At 36.4% G+C, this 20,747-nt stretch overlaps 1 protein-coding gene across 2 annotated transcripts in view; it reads right to left on the reverse strand.

Moving 5' to 3' along the window:
* LOC149576143 (Protein kinase superfamily protein) overlaps window positions 1-20,747 on the reverse strand; it is a 258,692-nt gene that overhangs the window by 71,099 nt on the left and 166,846 nt on the right. For both annotated transcript variants that reach the window (XM_089816466.1, XM_089816459.1), the window contains one exon: window positions 11,130-11,503. In XM_089816466.1, coding sequence (XP_089672592.1) covers window positions 11,130-11,503 — 374 coding nt within the window. The remainder of the gene's footprint in view (window positions 1-11,129; window positions 11,504-20,747) is intronic.

The following is a 20,747-nucleotide window of genomic DNA, read 5'->3' on the forward strand; positions in this document are numbered from 1 at the left end:
CTCAAGTACAATGGGCACAATGAGATTAAACCTGGCAAGTTGAAAGTGAAATGGCTAGGACCGTACAAGGTATGTGAAGTTGGTAATAATGGGGCAATTAAGCTATGGAGTCTCAATGGAAAGGAGGTAGCTCACAACCAATGGTTCAAAACTGAAGATTTATCATGAATGAAATGAGGGTCCCATTAGGTGAAATCATGTAGATTTAGGACCAAAAAAAAATTAAAAATTGAAAAGAAAAATTGGAAAAAGAAATTTAAACAAAGGAGCCAGTCATGCATCGGATATCTCCTTCCCGCAAATATCACTGATGAACAACTTAATGGGCGGTCGAGTGTATGATTGGGCAGAATTATTAGCTAAACGCATACATGAGTTCATGACTTTACACAGAACTAGTGTAATACAAGGATGCGTCCCCCCACCAAAACCAGGCCGCACCCGAGACAGGGGGACATCGTCTCGATGTCTCAAGCAGCACCACCTCTGCCAAAGACGGCAAGATGTCTCTGTGTCCCCTATGGATGCGAGGGGACACGAGTGGGGACACCAGGATGTCTCTTGTGGCAACAAGATGGGGGACATTAAAATATAAACAAATAAGGCATTATTTTAATAATTTTTTGGTTCTATTTTTGTTATAATGGGATGTGGGGCCCATTCCTTCCTCCTTTGTTCAAAAGAAATCTATTCTTTATTGTTATTCACATTTGCATTTCTATATTTGAAGACTGATATATATTATAAATTTAAAATTATATAATTTGACAATTTCATTTGCTGATGTTCGATGTTTATTTTTTGTCATTAGATCATGAATCATGATGTTCCAATTCAAAACTTCAATGCAATGTTCAATGTTTAAGTTTTTTACATCTTTATATCTTATATTGTATAATTGTAGTACATATTTTCATAACTAGCATGTTAAGTACCATATGTATAGTATATACACCCCTGCTCCCCCCGCCACTCTCTGTCCCCTGCCACTGTCCCCCTACCATCCCCAAATCAAGGCCCCTCTGTCCCCCCGTCTTAGAAACTTGTCCCCTCGTCCCGTCGTCCTCCTGTCTCACAAGGCAATGTAACTATGCACAAAACCTTCTATATGTCGCACTACATGATCGGGCTACTTCTGGACATTTTAATTACACAGATTCCTTGGGACATTCTATTGAGGGAGGCCAAACCGGGACCCTTGGCATCAAGCGAGCCCCCCATCATCCAACATATGCCAAGGATAGGTAATAGAGGACAGCATGTTGAGTTGCTAAAAAAGATTAACAAACTTTCCCTACCTCCATATGATGGAAACGGCAAGATGACAATGACGGATTGGGTTCAAAAGTTAGATATGTATTTTCAGCTGAATCCTATGTCGAAAGAGGATGCCATTAAATTTGCAGCCTTACACTTAGAGGGTCTTGCAAACAAATGATGGAACTATGACATGATTACAATGGGGCATATTCAAATTAGTTCATACATTGATTTTACGGAAACATTAATTAAGAGATTTGATAACAAGGACACTGAGCTGCACTTTAAAGAAATAGCACTGTTGAAACAGTGGTCTAGTGTTGACAATTGCATAGCTGAATTTCACAGACTTGCAGCACTAGTTACTGATATAGCACCAAATAGACTCCTAATGATCCTTATGGATGGCCTTTCGGGACCATTGAGAGGATGGATTAAGGGACTTAGTCGAACCACACTGCAGCAGGCCTATGAGAAGGCTAGGGACAAGGAACCATCTACATCAAAGGACAGCTTTTATTCTAGAGGTTTCACTTCAAACAAAGACAAAGATAAGAAGCCTTCCCACAAAGTACAACCTCCAAATGCTAAAACTAAAAAGTTTGACAGCGAACAGCTTAATGAAAATAGGAGGAAAAAGTTATGTTTTCATTGTAGGGAGACATAGGATTTGTCACACGAATGCCCTCTCCAAGCTAAGGCAGCCAACACTGAATATTTCTCAACGAAAGAATCATCATCCAAGAGACACGACAGCAATTCAGAAGGTGGGAACAGCAAGGGATGTGAGTCTACAGATGAAGAGTTGGTTGGGCAAAGAGTTAGAGCATGCTTGTCAGGTGATGAACAAGCTATTACCATTCATGTGAGGAGTACCATTCAAGGGCAGCGAGTGATTACCTTAGTGGATATGGGTGCTACATATAATTTTATATCCGAGACACTTGTTGACAGATTGGAACTCCAAACAAATGTGCATACAGGTTTCATGTCATGTCCCCTTCTCCGCACTAGTGTTATGGCGCCAGGTTAATCTATCTCCACATCTGGATAGATTAATAGCATCACCAATCAGGATGCTTACAAGTCACACCAAAAATTTTATTTTAAGTACATCAGTTATTATATTAAATGTGCTTGGATAAAGTTATTTTATGATTATTAAGTCATTTATTTTATAAAGTGACTTAAGTGACCACAGGACGAAATTGTTGTTTTATCCCACATCTCTTATTCCAACGTCTTCCCCTCACTTCGAGGTTATAAATAAGAGAGCTTGCCTTGGGATTTGCACACAAGATTTTATGAACTCAAATATACTAAAAGTTCTGGTTGATTTGATGTGACTAGCTAAGTCTGAGGACAAAATCCCTTGAGTTGTTTGAGGAAATTGGACGTCACCCCAATCCTTCCTCTTGGGAAATAAATAACACCAGGCAGAAATCGGCAAGGAGAGATAGGAATCCAGCTTAAGTAAGTATAGTCAAGTTGCATGCTAGACTGAGAATTTAATATCTTTATTTGTATTCCAGGCGTCTGAATATATATCTTACCAGTTAAGAGAAGTAGCATTGGGTTTAAGGACGAAATATTCTGAGTGGAGATTCACATAATTTTGGTCCTCCTAAGTACAGATTACTACATTTCAGAGTCATAGTGGCTAGTGGACATCAGCTCCTCAGCTCTTCGATAGTGAAGGATATACCTCTTTGTATGGGAGATTATGATATGATTGGCAGATTTTATGTGGTCCCCATGAGTGATTATGACTGCATTTTGGGCATGACTTGGATGATGACACTACATGAATTCACTTTCAACCTGGATAGGATGGATTTGAAGTTTGAGCATCAAAATAGGAAAGTGTTGATTAGAGCTCTCACGGATAACAGGCTTGAGGTATCTTTGAGACGCATGGAGAGGCTGATCCAACATGATCAGGTACAATGGGCAACAAGAATTCTGTTGATGCCAAAGGAGGGTATGCAGCAAAAGCAAGAGTACCCACCGCAGATTCAGGACCTATTAACCAAACACTCTAAAGTGTTTGGTGATATACCAGCAAGGAGACCACTAGACAGGGGTATGGAGCATTTTATTGAGCTAGAGGAGGGAGCCAAATTGGTTATTATTACACCTTAGAGGCATCCGAAGAGGTACAAGGATTAGATAGAGAAAGCGATCAAGGAGCATCTCGAGATGGGTCACATTAGGCCTAGTTAGCGTCCCTTTGCTTCACTGGTGGTATTAGTTAAGAAGAAGGATGGGACATTTTGGATGTGCATTGACCACAAGGAGCTTAATAAGCACACAATTAAGAACCAGTACCCCATACCCAGGATCGATGAGTTGATAGATGACCTGCATGGAGCATGCTACTTCTTGAAGATTGATTTGAGATCCGGCTACCATCAAATTAAAGTCCGAAATGAAGATGTAGAGAAGCTACTTTCAGGTGTCATTATGGACACTTCAAGTTCTTGGTCGTGCCTTTTGGGTTGACTAATACACCAGCAACCTTTCAATCATGCATGAACAAGAGATTCAGGGATCAATTGAGGAGACTTGTATTGATCTTCTTTGATGATATACTCATTTATAGTAGGACATGGGAAGAGTACTTGCAGCACTTAGACATTGTATTGAGCATCTAAGAGAGAGCGTCATTATATGCCAAAATGTCAAAGTGTGAATTTAGTATGATAAAGTTACTATATCTTGGACACATCATCAATGCAAAGGGGGTCCGAGTTGGTCCAAAGAAGATTCATACTTTTATGGACTAGCCTCCACCCAAGAACCTTTCACACCTCCGAGGGTTGATGGGATTGTATGGATTTTACAGATGCTTTATGAAGGATTATTTACAAGAGGCAGCCCCTCTTACCGACTTGACTCGGAAGGATGCGTTTGAGTGGAGAGATAGGTCTCAGTAGTGCTTTGACAGGTTCAAGCAATTGATAGCTCTTGCCCAATGTTGGTCACTCCAAATTTTACCAAACCCTTCGATTTACACTATGATGCTTCAGGAGAGGGGGTTGGAGCAATGTTAATGCAGGATAGGCATTGGATAGCATACGAGAGTAGGAAGTTGAGATGTGTTGAGCAGAGCTACAATATTTTATGACAAAGAAATGTTAGCCGTCATGTATGCCTTGGCCTAATTTAGACAATACTTGGTGGGCAGGAAGTTCATGGTCAAGATAGATCATAACAGTTTGAAACATTTCCTTAGGCAACAGGAGTTGAATGATCGAAAATAGAAGTGGGTCAGCAAACTACAGGCATATGATTTGAACATAGTGTTTGTAAAGGGGAAGAAAAAAATAGTTACTGATGCACTATCCCACAGACCACATTTGTGCGCCATAGGAGCATTAATCGATGATTGGAGAGAGTTGATTATGATAGAAAATGCTAAAGATGACTAGGCTACAAGCATTATAGATGGTACTACCCAGGACAAGAGATACACAATGATAAATGATCTGATCATGTATAAAAACAAAATATAGTTACTACTCGGATCCTCGATTAAGCATAAGATTCTTAGAGCTTTTCATGACTCAGCCATGATAGGACACCAGGGTTATTTCAAGACTTACACACAGGTGAGAGAGAAGTTCTCTTGGAAGGGGCTCATGAGGGTTGTACTACAACACGTGAGGGAGTGTGCAGTTTGCCAACAGAATAAGCACGAACACTCCTATCCTGGTGGATTATTGCAGCCCTTACCTGTTCCTGAGCGAAAGAGGGACAACATATGAATGGATTTCATTACAAGCTTACCCAGGGTGGAGGGTAGAGATTGCATTTACATAGTGGTGGATCGATTAACCAAGTTTGCACACTTTATGGCTATTTCATCCACACACACAATAGTTCAGGTGGCTGACATATTTTTCAAGGAGATTTTCAGATTACATGGTTTACTACAAACCATTGTTAGAGATCAGGACAGCAAGTTCATATGCTTGTTTTGGCAGGAGTTCTTCAGATTATGTGGCATTGAACTCACCCCGAGCACTAGTTATCATCCTCAAACTGATGACCAAACAGAGATAGTGAATAAGTGGCTCGAGGGCTACTTATGTAATTATGTTACGGGGCAGCAAAAGGGATGTGTGAGATGGTTACACCTTAGTGAATATTGTTATAATACAACGCACCACGTCTATTCAAATGACACCTTTTATGGCCCTCTATGGTTATGATGCGCCAAACTTCCTAGATCTACTATTCAGTGACAACCGGTCACCCAAATCAAAGGAGTGGTCATAGGAGACCTGGGATATCATGAAATCTTTGAAGGACAATATATTTAAGGCCCAAAACCAACAAAAATAGTATGCAGACCAGCACAGGGTGGAGCATTCGTTCGAAGTGGGCGACATGGTGTACCTCATGTTACAGCCCTATAGGCAGTCCTCTCCTAAAAGGAGTGGCAGATAGAAGTTGAAGCCACACTACTATGACCCATTTAAGGTGGTTAGACAAGTTGGGGAGGTGGCTTACAAGTTAGAACTACCTCAGGATAGGAAAGTACACAATATTTTCCATGTGTCATGCCTGCAAAAGGCCCTTGGGCAGAACGTGACTCCTTCAACAGAGTTACCTCCTCTAGATGACGGGAAATTGGTATTGGTTCCCGAAGCTATTATAGATACCAAGGAGCAAGTACTCTATAAGAGAATTATCAGCGAATATTTGGTGTGATGGAAGAACCTACCCAGCAAAGATGCAACGTAGGAAAATGAGACAATATTGCAACATCCAAGGCTGAAACTGCTTGAGGACAAGTGAATTCAGAGGGGGCGAACTATAATGTCCCCATCCGCATGACACACCAGCACGGGAATGTTAGCCTTCAAATGTCATCCTAGAAGGTTGACGAGTTAAAACAACGAATAGAAAAAATGGATAGGAGTGGTAGTAGGTAGGTGGAATAAGACAAACAAGTGTTTTATCTTGTGTGTATGTGTTGTGTCACCGAGCCATGTGGAGATATAATACACGTTGGAACAAGCAGCCGAACAAATGGCATACTACACACTGTCAATTACAATCAAGAAGAATTTGGAATTCAAACCGGCTCAGCAACGGAAGAAGGAACGATTTTTATTGGATGTGGGTGAGAATGGGGGATGATGCAAAGGTTTTGGAAAAAAGTGGGGGTGAATAGATAGAGAATTGGAAGTAAGCAAACTACAGACATTGTAAGAGGGTGTGTGGGACAACAACCCTGCATACTAGCAACCTTGACGCCATGTTTGGAGGGTCTTGAGGTTACATGCGAACAACTTCAGAAGTTACGAATAATAGGGTGAGCAATAGTTGTCATTGGGTTGCTCCACCATAACAAGAAATGATATTGACCTTACAGACTTGATTGGGAGCATACGTGAAAACCAATGGGCTGAGTGGAGGTGTGAAAAAGTGGATTGCTTTGATTCGACATCCCTGGACAAGAGAGAATTGACATTGTTGGTACTCACAATAAGGAAGGCTACAGGTGTCTGGTAATTAGTCTAAACATGAACTTACGCTAGGGCCAAGAGAGTTAGTTGTGCCAAGTAGCAAATTGCTTGTTGTTTGCATTTAGTTTGTAATACCAATCTGTAGAAATTGGAGAACTGTTTTAACAAGCAAATTAAGTTCATAGTGTTAATATTATTGTGCAAGTTCGATTCCCTATTCCTACCAGTTATGTTGCATATGTGAAAGTAACTGTTGTGTATTACAAACATTACAGCAATAATAACTAAATTCAAGGGAATCCTTTGAGTTTACACACATTCCTCCAAGCAACAAGAGAGAAAAATAACTCTCAAATAATTGTCTGAGTGTCCAAGACAACAAACTAAAACACAACAGGTCTGGGCCAATCTATTACAATAGTATTATTAGGAAGAGGTATATACTATGTATAAGGGAGGTGATTATCATTATAAGAAACATGTATGAAGTAGGCAACAACTTACAACACAGTAGTAAGTTGTGAGCCTCTCATCTGGGGGGTCTTGGGTTTGAGTCGACTCAAGTTTAATAAATAATAATAATTAATCTCAACTTCGGCCCATTACCCATAAAAAAAACGCATGAAGTATGATATTGTATTTACGATCTCTTGGAGATATAGCATGGAGTGGCTTCTTCCATAAGAAGTATACCGTGGCATACATTAGACATTTGGGGATATTGGCCCACATAAATTTCTTCTATGATGTAAGATCTATTTTCTGCAATATACTATTTCTATTATAATATATTATATGTGAAGATCTTACCATCGTTATATGTTAATGTGTGAAGAGATCCTCCATGCAACCATTGGGAAACACCTACCAATAATTCCTTCAATTGGTTGCCATTTGAGATCTGATCTATGCCTTTTTAAGGTACTTCAAATTGGTATAACAGAATAAAGTTCCCTTCATGGGTAACCAAGCTTCTAATAATAGTTGACCAATAAAATCTTGTACACAAGTTAGGAACACATCCCCATCATGATACCGATAATTTTCGATGACCTCATTTATAAATAATATAGCCTTATCCATATTCATTACTCACATATCCATATTTAATGACATCCATCTTCCCAAACTGCTACTTGTACCCCAATTACCAGATAACTCTGGTTACTATTAACCAAATCATACAACTATAAAAGTTCTGGAATTTTTTCTTTTCAATTAATCTGGGATCAAGTTGAGTAACTAACACATAAATTGGAAAATTAAAAGAAATAAGATGAGAGGAACTCAAGTAATACTTCAAGACTGTGAAGAGTCTACAATGCCAAACTGTTTTGTTTATGAAGATTCGCACCCTTTGAAGACTATGAAGAGACTTCACCATCAACACATGAAAGGCCAATTGCGTATGTGGATGTTGGGCATTGAAGAGTTTATTTTGAACTGTTATTTGGTAAACAGAGTCGTATCCTTGCGTGTGTGCATGGGCATTGAAGAGACTTTTCTTACGTGGCTTTTGGTAAGCCAAAAGTCTTATGTTTGCATTACTGATGGTCATTGAAGAGCCACCAACATTGTACTTGTTGTGTACATGGCTATTGAGTAAAATATTAGTATATAGCATCAATGTTTTTGGATTTGGACAGTCTTCCTGTAGCATCTGCCTTTTGGTTCTCAACTATATGTGTTCCTTGGCATTTAGCAATTGTGGTTGTTATATTGAGACATCATATATAGTGTTGTTTGGACATTCTGTGTCTACAATGAATGATTCTTAGAGTCTATCATGCATGATTATCAGTAAATATGTAGCTATCGTGCATAGTGCCGAGTCTAGTGTGAGTTTTCTGGTAAGTGATAATTGTGTGATCAGTATTGAGTGAATTCATACATTCTTCTGTGTGCTAAAAATATTGCCATTATATTGTGAGTCAGTATTATTGTAAAGGGAAAGATAGTGTGTCATGTACCCTCTTTAGTCTGACTAGCAGAGTTATGTGAGTTAAGCTATCATGGGGGTCTCCTAGGTTAGTAGTTGTGGATAAAGACTCATACAAGATATTCAATGACTGGGTTTGACTTTACAAGGAATTGGGAGCCAATTGGGTGTAGTTCCTTGATTTTAGGGGGTATCCCTACATTTTAGGAGGATGTGGCAATTTCCAGATGTGAAGCTCCACCGGACCATTCCATGGTTTCAGTTTCAGGATGACAGGATGTGTTCCCTAGTTTCTAGGAGCATCCCTAGATCATAGGGAAGGGTCTGCCAATTGACCTATCTTGTCCGGTATCTGTCACAGACAGGTGACATGGTTAGTTTCACGTTTATTTGGTTGGTTTGGGCTTTCAAAGGCAAAATGGGCAATAGTTTAATATATTTAAATATTTCCTAATTTAGCATTTAAATAATTTATAGTAAGGCTATTTATATAGCTACTTTGAAGTAATAAGGGGAATATGGCTTCGTTTGGTCAGATGTGCCCTTGTGTTATAGCTCGTTGGAAAGGTCTTGCATTATTATAAACTATTTTCACTATCCGCGGGCCTTTTGGCACATTTGAGCTATGACATTTTGATAAAGTAATGTTTTCCCTATAGCCTGGACGGCTTTATTTGGGAAAATGTTATTTTATTATAAAGTGCAAAGTGTAATTCTCATTTAGGGTTCGATTTGCACTTGGGAGGAGTTATACGGAGATGAAGACCTAATTGTGAAGTATCTTTTGACATTTGAAGCTTGTGAAATTGGAAATTGCTCTAGTGGAGCAATTCAGAGACTTGGGACGAGAACCCTAAGTTTGGAGTGTTCGGACGCAAACCTCAACAAGTATTTGGTGATTCGGAATTGGAGTTGGAAGGTACTATTCTCTATGGTAAGGATCGACATTCTTCATAGCACCATTTATCGGAAGGAAACTTCACATTCAGCTAGGCAGCCAGCCTATTCCAGCTTGGACGTTTCTTCCAGAGGCAGCTCGGGCTTGTATTGTGGGCGCCATTCCTTATTAGCAACCACGTTTTGCAGTTTGGAGATCATACAGGGGTTAGTGGAAGCAGGCTCTCTATCTCTAGTGATTGGAAAACCCTCTACAGCTGACGTTAGGTTCATTGTAGATAGCAGCAAATTCATTTGATATATTTATTTCTTTGACTGCAAAAATCTGAATATTGTGCCTGGTATGATTTGAATCATTTCCAGATTATTGTTTTCAATATATGAATGCTACTCATCATTATTAGTTCAAAGTTATTTGTTATTTGTTACTTGCATATATCTTCAAAAACACCTAAAAACTTGAAAACGAGAAAAAACCAAAAAGAAATCAGAATTCTATAAAGTCTATTCAGAGGTACAAAATTTTGGTCAAAGGCTCGAATTTTGAAACAAACATCAATTTCCAAGGTCACCAAGATTGGGGATCTTTCATAGTGTAGCATTCATAAAGGGGTGCGCAATCTAAGGATTCTGACCATTGTATCCAGACATCATTAATTAGTAAATAAAGTGATATTTCTTGGTGTGGCTGGCTTTTTCCCTCAAGGAGATTTTTCCAAGGGGATCTCTAATGTTCTTGTCTTTTAATTTATATGCTCTTTGTTTTATGCTATTATGGTTGAAAATTTAACACCCATCATGATACCAAATATTTTTGGTGACCACATTTACAAATAATATAGCCTTATCCATATTCGTTACTCACATATACTGATTTCATGACATCCATGTTCCCAAACTGATACCTGTACCCCCACATCACTAGGTAACTCTGGTTACAAGCAACCAAATCATATAATAAAATTAAATTTACTATACAATTTTAGGAGGTTTTTTTTTTTTTTTCTCCGATTAAACTGGGATCAAATTGAATAATTAACACGTCAATCAGAAAATTAAAAGAAATAAGATGACATCAGCTCCACAGTAATAGCTTTTTCTTTTCTGTTGTACCTTTAGTTTGGACTTGGCTGCATAAATTTTGAACAATGTTACACTTATCAATTATTTTCTTCTAGATTTGATTGTGTGTCACTTTTTTGCATCAACATTTTGGGTTGCACTCCATGATCCAATTTACATTTCTACATCTCTTGGCACTCTTACATCCTAATGATAGATCACAGAGTGTGATCTGAAATGTTGATGGAAAAGAGAGACACAATCAAATCCAGAAGCAACTAATTGATAAACAAATGGATTGTCAAATTCTGGTAGCATTAATGTTACATTTTCTTTGTGGATACAAACAATCATATTTACCCATAAATCATGCCAACTACAATACATACCAAAACCATGGATGTCCATAAATCACGTTACAAATGAAGCATTGAAGTTTTAAACTACACTTGAGCGCATAATTAGTTGACAATTTGAATTCCAAAAATAGTTACCTGGGCAATATAAGGATAGGCCTCATCCACGATTGCAAAATCAGGATTGCCAACAAGTGCTATACCTTCCAGCACACCAATTGCTCGAATTATTAAAGCAAAATAAGGTGGTATTCTGAAAGGATAATCAAATGTTATTTGTGCCAAATCTGCTGCCAGCTCTTGAAAATTAATGTTCTTTGCCCCTCCTCCTTCAAGTGCTTGATCAAAAACCTTGGCTAAGACAGGCATAATAGGACTTAAATTTACTCCTTCGGGAATGAAATCCAGCTTGACAAAGTCCTTAACAATAGCTTCATAATCCCGATGAATGAGGTGTGAGATTGCTTCAATCATACCATACTTCTGATCATCTGTAATCTTTGTCATAAGGCCTGCAGAAAATGAAAGATGCATTATGTACCCTATTTCAATATCCTGAATCCCTATTTTTGAAGCATCGAGACAAGATCTAGATTCCTGCAGAATCTAAAATGATATGGCAAAATGACAATGGGGTTTCTTGAGACCGTCACAACTTCAAGAAAAACACAATTTGTGATTCTTTATTGCATCATCACTTTAATGGTTTTGATTCTAATTTTCCTAAACATATTGAAACGGAGAAAAACAGCCTGAAATCAATAAACAAATATAAACTTAACATTGAATCCTAGAACCAAACTTAACTAGTAAGGTAGTATGGCTAATGTTTGAAAGGTTGGTTTTGTGAATAAAAAACATAATATGTCCAAAAATCCTTCTAGTTGCTATGGATTCATGATGCTCACTACAATCTTGCATGCTAATTATGTTAATTTTAAAAAATTCCATATATGTTTCTTCCAATTAGATATTTATCCCAAAAGGAAAACAATTAGCATTTCTCCAAACAAAAGGATTAAAGATAATAAAAACCTTCAAAAAGAACCTCTCCAAAATGCAAGGCCACTAGAGCACTTAATTATTACAACTACAATGAGTTAGTATATACAAATAGAGTACTATTTGTTACACTAAATCTCACTTGGATACTTCCCCACACAACACAATATAAGAATACAAGAAAATCAAAACTGTCATGCTAGTGCTCGAATGTAAACTATACAACATTAGTAATCAAAACCCATTTGGTCTATAGTGAACAAAATCAAGCCTAGAGACCATTAATTTTAATTCTTCAACCTACTTATCTCCATCTAGCCTGTAATATATATTTTTTAAGATGTTTATAGAGTAATTTGGACTAATATTTTTCAATTTGTCAACCATATTTTAAAAAGCTTCATCAAGTTGGATCACTCAATAGTATTGAATAAATCAGCAAAATAAATTGACTTGTCCTCAACTCTAGCTAAACTACCTGCTATGTGTTGTCTTAAAATCTAAGTTGTCGGATCGGATTCAGACTTGAAATTCGTTCAAAAAAAATTCTGTTGGCTTTGGAATCGTTTTGGTTCTGGTGGAGCCCAAATTTTTGGCAAAATTTAAGGTCTCCATTTAAACAGTAATGCTGGAGATTTAATGAGGCCTCGTCATTTATTCATGTTAATATGCTGGAGAATTTTTCAAATAATCTATGATCATGTAGAAGCTCACCAACAGATACCAAACAAGTTTCAAATTGACAAAAACTCAGAATCAGCAAGTCTTTTATGCAGATGTGGTTGGATGTGGAAGCCCGGATTGAAATATTCTGAAAAGTGAAGTAGTTATATTTAAAGAATGAAGCCAAATATTGTATTTATAGAAGCAGTTTCAAATTTTCAAGGAGTGTAGATTAGGTGATGATAAATCATAAAACTTTTATATATAGCAGCCTCATGCTCATGAATAAAAGTATATTCAAAACACTGATATATGTTTGACAGTCATCAGATAAATAGAGCTCGTGACAGGTTTTATGAGGTGCAGAAATGTTAAAGCTATACAGAATATATACATAGCCCTGATGCTAGACGTATAGCAGAGCAACTAAACAGAATATTAAATGAATTGCTGTAAGGGTTTCGAATTTACAAGTGAGAATCCTTTGCATCACACGGAGTTCAGATATGTGCTCACTCAATTGGCAAATCATGCATGTCTCAACCAAAAATTTGAGCAAATCCAGTGAGGCAATGTAAGTTGACATTAAGATTGGTGCTCATCAGAAAAAGGTCCACATCTGGAACCCACAGAAGAAGAGATATGGCAACCAAATTCTGAGCAATCACCGATAGCATGTCCAGTCATTGGGAGTTTTGAATGCAGAAGTAATCAATGGATGCATACAGTTTGTATGGTTCAAGTGGCACTTATAAAATCAGATACACTCAGCAAGTGTTAAGTAACTGGAGGTCATCCGCTAAATTTTTGTATTCGATGCAGGCATCCAAACAGTGTCATCTTGATAAGATTTCAAGCTTTACAAAGTTCCTAAGCAGACAATTTCATATTGTTATCCAGTGTCACGGAGATCGAATGACGTCTTCCTTGGTTTTTGCCGCAGGTTTGTATACACTGGTCATTGAGACGGAAACATTGGAACGATGCAGGAGATACCTAGACAATATTTTTGTAGCACCAGAAACGAATAGTTATGAAAAGTCCAAATGTTTGCCTTTTTGAAATAATATATAGCTTGATGTTCATCTCTAAATATGTTATATTAACAATTTTTTTGGGATTATCAAGTAGGTTTAAGGTTTAGGTGCCGGAGTCGTTGTGTTCTTTCACTTGCATCTTTTCATAGTCTACAAATGTATGGTCAATTCATTCTTGAAAAACAATCAATATTAGTCTGTTAGAAGTTGTAATCTTTCCTTGGTGTATTTATAAACCAAGGTTAGACCTCCTTTATTTATTATTATAATATATTAGGATATAAGCCAAGGTATCCTAATATATTTCTTTTTTGTCCCTTTTCCACTACATCTTATTTTGTCATCTAGTGGAATATGTGAGGACAAATATATATTGTAATTTCTAATTTTAGATTATTCCTCCTTAAGAGGAATCTCACACTTGGCCTCACACACATATGAATGGTGGCATTCATAGACATGGGAGTTACATTCCAACTCCTCTCTCTCATCTCTATTTAAGAGATGACCCTCCTCTCTCATTCAACAACAATGAGGTTTCTTCCTCTTCTCAAATATTGTATGAGCCATTGCTCTCTTGCTCTCTCTCTCTTCCTTCTTAGGCTTTCATGCCTCATTCATAATGTCACAAGGGGTTTTCTTTGCTGTCCCCTTTCCAAATATCTTGTCTCATGGTGTTGGAGCTTGAAGCTTTCTCTCTCCTATTTTATGGTAATATCTTTTCATGCATTTACTCACTTAGATTCTTTCCTGGTATTGTTTACTTACAGATTTCTTTTTCCATTTCTAAGATGGTATCAGAGCAGTTTAATCTTTGTTTTGAGTGTTTGCATGAAGGTACGATTCGAAGGAGACTCTTGAGAGAGATTTCACTAATTTCTTCTTTAATCTTCTTAAGATGGAAGAAATTGAATTTTTTTTTTTTTTTTTTTGAGTTTGGCTGGTTTACCGCCAAACCCGATTAACTTCTGTTTGCTCTAATTTGTGCAGGTTACTTCTTATTTTTTTAATCTAACCCCCTTTGGCAGGCTTGCCGCCAAAAGGTTTTCCTATCTTTTTCAAATTCATATCTTAGTCTACTCATATTTTAAAATATTTTTAATCCATTTCATTTCTTGAATTTAATTTTTTTATATATCTATACCTCACTTGAAAATCTGTTGCAAATAAGAGCTATTTCATTGTCTTTAACCAAAGATATCCTCTATGATATCTTGCATGAAATAAGAGAAATTTGTCATAGAGGATATCAAAAAGACTATGCTTTTTCGTCTTTTCATGTCTGCACGTTTTAAGTTTCTAATTTTGTCTCTTGCATGTTTAGAATATTCTCTGTGCAATTATTATTCTCTGTCTTTTTTAAAAAAATAGATCATTGCTCATCTTTTCTTGTCTTTAATTGCAAGATTCTTTTCCTTTTTTAAGCTCGTGACAAAAGCATCATTTACTTTTATTATTGCCTCTTGTCAACCTATTTTTGGCATGAAATCATTCATTGTCAGACAAGTGCCATATTCTGTTTTAAATCTCTCTTACTCATTACAAGCTTTTATTCAAACTTTTTTTAGAAAAGTTTTTTAACTTTTTTTAGTATATTCTTATCTGCCAGATCTGACCTTTATCATTAATTACTAAGTTTTTTTTAATTATATCTTTCTTAATGTTTTATTTCAAAAAAAATTCTTTTTGAATCACTTCCAATCTTGAAGGCATAGTATGAGAAAAATGGGGAGATCTTTTCTTGCCCCATGACTTTATGTTCTTATTACTTTGAGGTTATATTTTGAACCAAGGTAAATATTGTGACTTTCCAAAATATTAAGTATGGAAAGGTGATTATTTTCTTTAACCAATCTATTTTCGTATATTTATTTGAGTATATATGGGTGCACACATATATACCAAGATGAATATACAGGCTATTATAATTTTCATACTCATGTTTACCCTCAATGGAGTTTTATACCTGATATCTATATTTAGTTGATCTTCCTTAAATCATTTTACTTAATTGGATTATGAGTAATCTTACACATTTGCCTTCATTCTGATATTTTGATGTGCCCATAGCTGCACTTTTATGCTTTTATAGCATTGATCTATGCCCATGATGGCACTTTATGGTTTTATACCATTGATATACATGATTTATATGATATTTGTTTTGAGTTGCATAGGGAGCTTAATATTTTTTTCAAGGTTAACTATGTAGGTCCCCTCAGTATAACTGATACATAGTTTCCTTATCTGGCCCATGGAGTATCCCTCCATCCTATACTGGTATGCACTCATTTTTTATGGAGTTTCCCTCCATGTTGTTCCATTTTGTTCCTCAATGAAGAGGATACTATTATTGGAGTTTTCTCTCCAAATTCAGATGATTTGATCAATTTGAAGGCAATATGTTGTTATATCCTCATAATCCATTCTTTTGATTATCTTAACAAATCATGATAATTCTAATTTGATCAGCATGTCTCTCCTTTATGTTATTTTCATATATTAATGTGATAATGATCTGCATACTTTATTGCTTAGATCATGAGTCATGCATGTTATGGAGGGACGCCCCCATTAGCTTGCAGTGGGATGATTCATTAAGTGGACTGTCTATATCCACGTGATTGATGCAAGATTGATGCAAGTATCATTAGTTGGCCTTGTCTGTGGTCATTTGTGCATTAGTATAATATACTTTTCATGAGAGCATTGATCAAGCTTTTTACTCAATTTGTCCTTGTTGGCAATTTTTTGAGCATATACTTTATCTTGATATCAGGTTATCTCCATTGTTTTGTGGTAACATGTTTTACTCATTGTTTCTCTATGAGAGTTTTATTATCCTTATTCAAAAAGATTTCGAATTTGCATATATGATGGCATTCTACTTGTGGATATTTGTCTTGTTGTTTTTTGTTTTTCAGGTGATCCATCAAGGAACCTTCTCAATTTTTCAAATATGAAGATCTGTCTATGCTTCCACTTGATCACATTCAAAGGACTCATGTACTTCTCTTGGATCTACAAATGTACCATATGGCTTGAAGACAATCAAATTACTTCATATTGAAGATTAAGTTGCAGATTTTTGTAAAAATTATGGGTTTAATACCCTTTGATGTAATTACCCCAAGTAAAGATTAAAGGGGGGTGTTAGAAGTTGTAATCTTTCCTTGGTGTATTTATAAACCAAGGTTAGACCTCCTTTATTTATTATTATAATATATTAGGATATAAGCCAAGGTATCCTAATATATTTCCTTTTTTGTCCCTTTTCCACTACATCTTATTTTGTCATCTAGTGGAATATGTGAGGACAAATATATATTGTAATTTCTAATTTTAGATTATTCCTCCTTAAGAGGAATCTCACACTTGGCCTCACACACATATGAATGGTGGCATTCATAGACATGGGAGTTACATTCCAACTCCTCTCTCTCATCTCTATTTAAGAGATGACCCTCCTCTCTCATTCAACAACAATGAGGTTTCTTCCTCTTCTCAAATATTGTATGAGCCATTGCTCTCTTGCTCTCTCTCTCTTCCTTCTTAGGCTTTTCATGCCTCATTCATAATGTCACAAGGGGTTTTCTTTGCTTTCCCCTTTCCAAATATCTTGCCTCATGGTGTTGGAGCTTGAAGCTTTCTCTCTCCTATTTTATGGTAATATCTTTTCATGCATTTACTCACTTAGATTCTTTCCTGGTATTGTTTATTTACAGATTTCTTTTTCCCTTTCTAACATAGTCATATTCATTTTTTTAATTTTTTTAATTTTTACATATACTATATGCACTTGATATATTTTATTTTCTCAATGGTAAATAAATGAAGTTTTGAACTAAGCCTGTGGATTCTAGATTGCCGAGCAAGTTTATTTGTGATTCCGGAATTGAAGCGCCATAGATAGATCATCTGTAAGGAGTGTCTTTATTGCAATTTTATTTCTGGCATAATTATTTATTTTAAATTTTGGAGTTTTAAATGATTATTAAGTTGTGTCCTTTGTAAATGTTTTTTATTAATTTCTATAAATATTTTAATATTCGGATAAGTGGACTAGGTCATTATTGCATTTTAAATTTGATAAACATAAATATTGTGAAATATTTAATTATTTTCGTATTTATGTCTAGTTTGTCTCTGCGAGAGTTAAAGTGCATCCTAGACTAGTTTAAAATTCCATTCATATACTTGATCCGTCGCATCTGAATTATTAAAATTGTTTATAGTTTAAAATATATTGAACTTTATAAAGTTGTACGTTTCAACTAATAATATTGACTCTGATTGCCCATTTAAATAAGCATTGGTCTTTTACTCTTGATTCATAATCCATATGCTAGCAACTATTTCATTTCTTTCCTTTGAGGAATTAATATATTCATTTGTCGCATTCATTCTTTATTTAAAAAATTATCACATTTATACAATCATTTACATTTATTATTCTTAATTCATAATTTGCAATCTTAAAGCTTTCTATAATTCTTGTCGTTTTGAAAAGCTTTTGCTGCATTCACATTCTAATTTATCTGCTATAAGTGTCTTAGATCTAAGTGTTTTGTCCGAAATTAGGTATACCTGCCTTGGTTTTGCAAAGTCAAAAGCGTAGGGGATTTGGATCGCATCGATCAGTCCCGTCAAGTTGGCCTTAACCGGTTGGATATCCCAACATCGAGCAGGCAACGCTCGTAGGATTCCAATCTACGATCTTGGGAACCAACAAGTTCATCCATACAAGAATATATGTTTTTTTTAAACACACACACATATGTGTGTGTAGCAACAAATAAGTTCATACACCACTATGTTAAGATTTAAGCAACATAGCAAAATACACCACTCTAAATGCACAAATGTCATATAACAACCCTTTGGGACTTTTTAGTGGTCACTTTAGGGTTGGAGGGTCAAATAGATCTAATTTGGCAAGAAAAACTTTTTGAAAAAGTCAACAAAAGTTGTTTTTCAACCAAATTCTGCAAAATTTTGTCCAGGCTCCTCCACTAGAAACCAAAGTCGCCCACAATTCCTCTAAATTCTGCCCCAAATCCTCTATGACAATTCCCAGCACTCTTTGTGGCAGACTTTTGAGCAAACCAAACCAAGAATTCCCAGGTCTAGGAATGTATCTGGTAATGCAGCTTAAACTGTATCCTTGTAAACTTGCATGCTCTCCTCGCCCTCACTTTTAGTGGTCCCGATTTTGTGCTCCCTCTGTTGTCTGCTCTCCTAGCCCTCAATTTAGTGGTCCTGATTTTGTGCTCCTGTTGTTGTCTACCTCATTGTTGTAACCCTCCAGTCCCATAGACCTTTTGGTGGTCTTTTGTTGGACATTAATATCATTATCTTATCTTATCTTATCGCATCCCATGCTACTATTTCTTACACTACATCTCCCATGGATACTTTCACACAACACAAAAAAAGAATACATGACAATCAAACAATCAAGCTAGCACTTGCATGTAACCTACACAACATTAGTAATCAAAATCCATTTGGTGTATAATGAACAAAATCAAGTCTAAAGACAAGTCTCCCTTCATGTTCATTCGAAGTCATCATTGTTTTAATTCTCTAATCTACTCGTCTCCATCTAGCCTATAATATATTTTTTTTAAGATTTTTTTAAAAAGTAAATTGGACCAATATTTTTCAATTTGTTGACCATATTTTCAAAAGCTTCATCAAGTTGGATCACTCAACAGCATTAGCTAAATAAGTGAAATAAATTGACTTGATCTCAACTCAAGCTAAACTACTTACACAAGTAGAGTCTTAAAATGTATCCTCATGCATTTGTATGCTCTCCTAGCCCCTCATTTTAGAGCTCATTTTATGCCCCCTGATTTGACTGATCTTGCTCATCACAAGGCATAAATTTGTGTGCATAATGTTCTTCTGGCTCCTGCAACCTCTAATCCAGCCCTCCAGAACTAGACTACAATGCCTAGTGCCCTAGTGCCAATGGACTATGGCACTAAGCACCAATGTCACCCCAAAAAGGACCCCATTTTTAATATGTTAACTGTCAGATTTTGGTGAGCAGGAAAACATTATGCATGTCAGTCTGCTTCAGGTTTTTCACATGTTTCCTTAAGATTAAGTATAAAAGGAGGCCTCGCCATCATTTGATCATCATGCAATTGGTAATTCATCTTCTCTTGAGTAAGAGCTTCAATCATCTCTAAGGCAGAAAAGAAGGACATTCAAGGATTTGAGGAGTTTAATATTGAGAGTGGCATCCACAATCAAGTTCTTATGTTTCCTCCTCGAGTGAGCTCCCTTCCTAGCATCAAGTCACAAGTACATTTCATGAAGGCTTCAAAGCAAAGGAAAATTCATTGGAAAAGATATATCATTGCGATTCAACATTCTTTGCTTCAGATTTGAGGCTATTTTGGACATTATTGTTGTAGGGAAGGTTGATTTCTCAATCAAGCCCCTGCACAACATCAAACACCATTTTTTTTCCCTCTTGTGAGAAAGCTGGCAAATCCAAGGATAAAGTGTTGCAGATCAGGAGAAGGTCAACTAAGATAAGAAGATTCAGTTTCTAAAACAGGGAATAGGATGCTTCCAACTTTCACACATAGTCCACAGTTCATGAACTAGTTCGGCACTTTTTGAGATTTTTTAGAGGATTTACAAAGTGACATTCTTATTCAGAATCCACAGGCAATATTATTTTGGGTCTACAAGGGTGATGACACTTAGCAACTTGGTCCTACCATTTGAACCTGAATTTCAGTGACAAAATCCTCTCTAAATCTTCTTTCCAGATCTGTGTTGCATATTTCTTTATCAGACCTGTAGCTCTCTGTTTGTGCTGGTTGTTAACTCAATTTCATGTCTTTACCTAGTCTTGTTGCACAAACTAAATTCATATCAATAAGCAATAAACGGGAGTGTGTCATTCTAAAACCACTTTCACACAGGGTGTATCAGAGCTGAATCTACTATGATAGATCTCTTTGTCACAGTCACACGATTATTTGTTCAATGATTACAACTTTGTTCACTGGATCACTTTCCTGTATACAAA

This window comes from Cupressus sempervirens, chromosome 1 (assembly GCF_028749045.1).
Source record: "Cupressus sempervirens isolate cs-2001-9-10 chromosome 1, ASM2874904v1, whole genome shotgun sequence".
Taxonomy (NCBI): Eukaryota; Viridiplantae; Streptophyta; class Pinopsida; order Cupressales; family Cupressaceae; genus Cupressus; species Cupressus sempervirens.